Genomic DNA, 6713 nt, shown 5'->3' on the forward strand with positions numbered 1-6713 from the left:
TTTTTTCTTAACTTTCAATTTTCCCAGCAGCTTTTTACTGACCTGGGCACCCTAATAACCACATAGTAATCAATGGAGATGTTACAGATGTAACAATCTTTGTACGGTATTTATGGCAAGCAACCAAGCAAATTTCTGTTTGCAAAACCAGGTGACCAACTTGAACCCGCTGCGAAATCTGTGTGAGGAAAATCTTTTGCCCTGACGCAAAATTCTTGATTGCGTAGATTACTATTGAAATTACTGGATTTAGCCTGTGAAAATTCAATGAACAATGGTAAATATGATTTCACTTTAAATTCTTTTATTTTGTGATACAGTAGTGATACAATAGTGGTCTTGGGCATATAATATACTGACACCTACTGGTGTGGATGCATGAAATTTTTGCTTTAATAATTCAGTCATATGATCTCCATGAGGGACTCCCACTAAAAATAAATCATCTTTTTTTTAACCTTTATCACACACTTTTATCCACATAAAGTGCATTGAAGGCACATATTTTATCAGTATTTATATCCCCTGGGAATGAAATTCATGACCTTAAGTGTTGCTAGTGCCATGTTCTACTATATTTTTTTTAAGTACTATTCCTTTCTTTAGCTATAAAACTTTTTAATTAACATTCTCGTTGCCTCTATCTCTGCCACCATCTCTAGTTTCATTACTTTCGCAATGATTTATTAGTTTATTATACCTTAAGCTCTGCACAGAGGTGGGAGTCTTCTACATCACCCTGGCAACCAGAACTGGGATCTGCATGGGGTCTCCCGCAGGGGCTGATCTGAGATCAGACTAAACCACTCAATCACGGTAAGATCAAAAGTCTGGCCGAGCTCCCGGGGCTGGTGACGGGTGGGCGAGATGAGCAGGAATGTGCAGGAGGTACAGGGGTGTGGTCTCTCCCAGATCAAAACTGTGGGTCTCTCTTAAATCAGCTGTGCATTCAGTGACAGGCGAGCTGAAGCAGGTGTACATCTACATATAGAGACAACTGAGGACGTCTGTCTGCTGGGAGAGAGATAAACTTTCACCACAGTGAGTAGAAACTTTCATTTGAAGTGGCATAAGAAAGAAAGTGTTAATTTGAGTGTTAAGTTTTCTGAAGAAAAATGTTAAATATTAATATATGTTACGTTTTAAGCTACATTAAAAAATATAACAAATACAGTGTACCATAGTAATATGGACAATATGGAAAAAACATGGTATGTGTACAAATATATAAAAGTTTTTAATTCTGTAATCATTTACTCACCATGATGTCTTTTCAAACAAATATGATTGTCTTTTTTCATTGAATGCAAAAGGAGAAGTTCAGTAGATTGTCCAAGCTGCACTTTTCCTTACAATTAAAGGAAATGGGCACTGGAGTTTTCGAGGTCCGAAAAAAAACAAAAAAACTATAGGACTACAAGTAGTCTGTATGGCTCGTGCTTTACATTACAAGTCTTTTGAGGTCATATGATAGTTTTGCGTGAGAAAAAAAAAATTTAAGTCACTTTCATGTTTCCCTTCGCCATAGCTGTGAAATCCCGAATGTGCTTGGGTATTTTTCCAACATTTTGCGCAAAGTTTAACGTCAATGACATTAAAGCTATCACATGGCTTCAAAAGACTTGAAATATAGTGCACAGTTGCATGGACTACTTTTTATGTCGTTTTTAGACCTCAACATCTCCAGTGCCTATTCAATTTCATTGTATACTATAGAAAATATTGTCCAATTAAATTTTTGAGTGAACTGACCAGAGTTATTTTAGTACTATACTATTGTAGTATTTATTAATATTTTGGATTTTTAATTTTCATTGTATTTAAAGTTAGTAATTTAGTGTTTTAGTCATTTTAATTCTTTTTATTTAAAAAAAAAATGTAGTTAATAATTTTTAATTTAGTTTTAGTAATTTTAGCTAAGCAAAATGTGAAATTTTGCTTTCTCAACTAACTTGAATAAAAATACATTTTTAATATTATATTTATTTCTTTTAACATTTAATTTATTTTAATTGACGTAAATATTTTTTCCGCATTTTTTATTTTTAGTTTTAATTAATGATAAAAACAGTGGCCGTGACACTTCCGAAGATGTGAGAGAAAGAATTTGAACATTAAGGAACAAACACCTGTCAAAGTCAGATGGAGAGTTTTTTCATGTTTTTACCTCACATAATTAGACATTAGTGGTGAAAATCACTTGCGGCTGTACGATCTGTCCTCTGTTTATAAGAGGCTGTAAGGGTCTGTGTTGGCTCTTACAGTCCTTTATTAGTACAAGATGTGTTTTAGTATCGAGGTATTCCGCCCGGAGCGGGGACTCGTCCGGAATGACTGCCTCCTGCTGCGGACAGAAGCAAACATACAAACTGCATTCGTCATTTGAGGGAGAAATGCACTCGTACTACTCACCAAAGCATATTTTCAGTTCTAGATGAAGTATCGAAACTATCTTGATTCCAGCTGTGACGTTTTCATGACATCTGCCCTTCAAAGGCAACATCAAAGGTGACCCCTTTGGCCTGCAGCTGTGGGTGGTTTTCCTTCTGTCCGCCCCTTTCACTTTTCCACTAATGTAGACCTCAGAACTCCTATAGCACTGACCGCAACATGTCATTACCCCCATCTTCACTGTAACACATGGAAACGAAGTCTTTCCTGGAGGCTTTTATGTTCTGTAGGCGTCCTATAGGGATTCATAGTTTGAGGCTGAATGAGCTTTTGTTCTTGAAACATTAGCAAACATTAGCAACCGTAAAGAGCAAGTGGGTTAATCGGTTACTCATGGTGAAATGTGTTTGCGTGCAGAGGATGGTGAGATATTGAGAGGTGTTAAGTTTGTCACATCCATGTGTGTGGGTTCATTCACAAATATGTCATCAGTTTCAGGTGAGTCAGTATAGATGGTCCCAATGCCACAGGAAACCGCTCTTCCCTGCAGTCAGCTGACTTCCTGTCTGTCAAAGGTTGATGCCAGTTCCGCCAACACTATGTTGCGTAATGTAATTTTTGGCTTATTTTGCAGTTTTAATGTACTGTTTTAAAAGTTAATGTTATTAATCTATGCTCTAAAAAGTTTGTAGTTACTTTTAAAGCTAACTGACTCAGCTGTATTTAAGCTTTTCCAGAGTAGTCTAATAAAATCAATTAAGTTTATGATAATGTAATTCAAAAAGTACCATGGTATTACCATGATTCCTGTTCAGAAACATTGTATTAACGTGATACACGTCTTTAAAAAACATAGTAGGCTACTATAATGGTACCGTGTTCAAAAACAACAGTAATATATGCTACCTCAGCACTTTTTGCTAGTCAGTCTTTAGTCATGCTGTAGTTTTACCCTCATAATGTGGAAAATAATAAAGAGAGCAAAGGAAGGAAAAGACAGAAAAGAGATCATTTCATTCTCCGATTGATTTCGGAATGAAATGTGATATGTGTATAATGGCTCTCTGGACTCCTGCAGGTCTCTCAGCTCGGTTCAGTAGAAACGCTTCTTCATCCCCAGCGGAGAAATTCGGACTAAACCAACTCTCCATGTAGGGGGGACAGGGGGCATGTTTAAGAGAACTACTGCTTGTACACCCAAAGTAACGACTTCAGCACTTTATATAGACTTAATCGGTAATATGATATGGTGTTAGTTACATCGAGTGGGCTCAAAATTTAATGTTACAGAATAGCAAATTGCGTCATATATACCAACTCGCACCCCTCTATCCACAATTACATTTATCAATCTGAGGGCCGTAATCCTCACATATTCCGTCTCTGATCCAGATGAGCCAGCTGGGCACCAGCGCTACTCACTGAACGCGAACGGGGCGTTTCAAAGACGAGGAAACAATGATAATAGATTGTTTTGAAATACCGATTGCGACTTTATAGTTATGAGGTGTTGGCATCCGCTGGATGTATGGGTGGAGGCTACGTGGTAGTTTATGAGTGATCGAACCGGTGTGCTGGACGGGTTCAGTCTGATCTATACAGGTATGTGTTTCCTCTAACAGATTACAGTTAGTTTGTGTACTGTTCCTAGAATGTGAAGCGGAAGTGGTTTTGTAACGTACAACACTGAACGATGATCCGAATCGTATGTTTGAAACAAAGTTTAAAAGTTATGTGGCATGTTCAAAATATGAGTGCTTATTGTTTATTTTCTTTTGTTCTATTTCGAATGCCAGAACTGCGTTCTAATAATACTAAGGGCATGGGTTCGATTCCCAGCGATCACATGTACTGTAAAAAATATTTTAGAAGCATTTGACAAAAGTTTGGTCAATGCCTGAATGTAAATGTTCTCATTTATTTGTGTAAGTATGTTGATAATGTTACAATGAATTAATGATGACTTTTAATGCTTGCAGAGGATGTCACTATGCAAGTTGTTGTTTGTATTAATGGTCATATTTCTTTCCTTCCTTCAAAAGTTCCTTCCAAACTTTTTTACTTTTAAACTTGTAACTCAGCTGGTAGAGCATGGTTCTTCTAACAAAGCCAAGGTCATAGGTTCGGTTCTCATGAAATGTGTTCTTTAAATATACAGTGAATTTTTATCATGAAATTGTGCAAAATTCATAATTGTATTTGTTCTAATATATGTATAATGTACCAATGAACCAACTGCACATTAAACAATGTTTTAGCATGCTTTAGAACACTCAAAGTGAGTTTGAAATTGTATTAATTGTAGTGGTTTGTTGTATTCTTAGGTCTGAAATGAGAAACATCACTGGTCTCTTTGGGGCGACCCGACCTCAGTGGGTCTCCTGGCTGCGACTCTTGTTTTTGATGCTCTTTTGGACCTGTTTAAAAGCACAGCAGTTAAAAAACACTAGATGGCCGCTGTATTCCGGCAAGCCATTGCTGTTGGCCTGGAACGCCCCTACAGAAGACTGTAGACCTCGACATGATGTCACCTTCCAGTTGGATCAATTCCAAATAGTGGCGTCACCAAACGAGGGCTTCACCAAGCAAAATCTCACCATCTTCTATCAGGACCGTTTGGGTTTGTACCCGTATTTTGAGCCAGACGGCACTCCAGTCAACGGCGGCCTACCGCAGGTCGCCAGTCTCACGCAACACCAAGAACGGATGCCGGAAGGGCTCAAGAAGTACATCAAGGACCCGACAGTGAAAGGTCTTGCTGTGATCGACTGGGAAGAGTGGCGGCCCCTCTGGATACGTAACTGGGGCACTAAAGACATTTACCGCGATCGTTCGCGACGGTTAGTTGCTGAGAAAAACCCAACTTGGCCTCAAGATCAGGTGGCCAAAGTGGCCCAGCAAGAGTTCGAGTTTTCTGCACGCAAGTTCATGTTGGAGACGCTTCGATCGGCCAAGAGCTTACGGCCCCATCAGCTTTGGGGTTTCTACCTCTTTCCTGATTGTTACAATCACAATTACAAAAATAAAAGCTACACAGGACACTGTCCGGACGTGGAGGTGAAAAGGAACAACGAACTGCAGTGGCTGTGGACAGAGAGTACAGCCCTGTATCCTTCTATATACATGGCAAAAGTGCTGAAGGACCAACTGGCTGGACGCCAGTTCGTACGGAAACGGGTCAAAGAGGGCATGAGGTTGGCGTCTGTTGGTAATGGGTCAGCCAGGCCTGTGTTTATCTACACGCGGCCCACTTACCAAAACAATCCTCCAACTTCTAACGGCAACCCTCCTGAACTCCAGCTGCTGACAGAGGTGAGATTTTCGTAAGATGACGCTTAGTGTGGCAGTGTTTGATTTTCCTCAAAAAGAGTGGAAACATGGGCACTTGTTTGTTAACGTTGACCTGAACTATAAGTAGTCTTGCACAACATATTGGTATCATGTTAGTAATAGGGCAGTACTAGAGTTTTTGTTTTTAATTTATCGATATCGGGTGATATTGGATATTAATTGTTGCTTATGGTTATTTGCTCTATTTTTACATTTAGATTACCTTTTACTTGATCTGATGCTCACTGAAAGTTAATCTTTTAAAAAATATTTATTAATTTAATAATGGTGGTGAATGTAATATTTAGCAGATCTCCAAATGAATATCCATTTTTATCCTTTATACTATATAATTGTGAGGACTAAACTTGTGGTATTTAAAATAATGGATTTTAATTTTCAGTTCATTTATTTTATTTCAGATAAAATAGTTTGGAATTGTAATTATTAGTTATTTTTCGGTTATGGTCCGTAACTTGAAAATAATTATCTTCCAGAATATAAGTATCTGCCAGAAATTTTATATTTGTTACATGTATATACCATATGTGACCCTGGACCACAAAAGCAGTCATAAGTAGCACGGGTAAAATATTGTCCTATCCTAACAAACCATACATCAATGAGAAGCTTATTTATTCATCTTATTTATTTATGACCCTTTATTAAATCTTTTTTAAGGTTTTTAAAATGTAGGATTACTTGTAATTAAAGAAAACATTTAAAATAAATACTTTGCCTCTTTTAGTACCTTTTCTTTGTTATTAAATTATTAAACAATAAGCATGAAACACAATACTAATTTGAAAAAATATTACTGTAACAGTTTGTAGTTCGGGAAGAAGGAGGCGGGAACTGGTGAACGTTTAAACAAAACTTTAATAATAAAATAAAAACAAAATAGTGCAACAGCCCCTCACGGACGACTGTCGCTCCGTTCCCATGGCTCTCGGCCCCGCCCCTCTCGTCACATACCCCCATCGCCCCTCGCA

General features: G+C 37.9%; 1 protein-coding gene across 2 annotated transcripts in view; it reads left to right on the forward strand.

Annotated features, from left to right (window-relative positions):
* Positions 1-899: 899 nt before the first annotated feature.
* Positions 900-6713, forward strand: part of LOC107695624 (hyaluronidase-2-like) — a 17443-nt gene continuing 11629 nt past the window's right edge. The window contains exons 1-2 of one of the 2 annotated variants that reach the window (XM_016495634.1): positions 900-1041; positions 4716-5703. In XM_016495634.1, coding sequence (XP_016351120.1) covers positions 4723-5703 — 981 coding nt within the window. In that variant the 5' untranslated portion in view covers positions 900-1041; positions 4716-4722. Of the gene's footprint in view, positions 1042-3757; positions 3994-4715; positions 5704-6713 lie in introns of those variants that run through there. The other variant, XM_016495633.1, reaches the window with a different exon arrangement.

The sequence above is a fragment of the Sinocyclocheilus anshuiensis genome, unplaced genomic scaffold, assembly GCF_001515605.1.
Source record: "Sinocyclocheilus anshuiensis isolate Anshui unplaced genomic scaffold, SAMN03320099.WGS_v1.1 scaffold706, whole genome shotgun sequence".
Lineage (NCBI taxonomy): Eukaryota > Metazoa > Chordata > Actinopteri > Cypriniformes > Cyprinidae > Sinocyclocheilus > Sinocyclocheilus anshuiensis.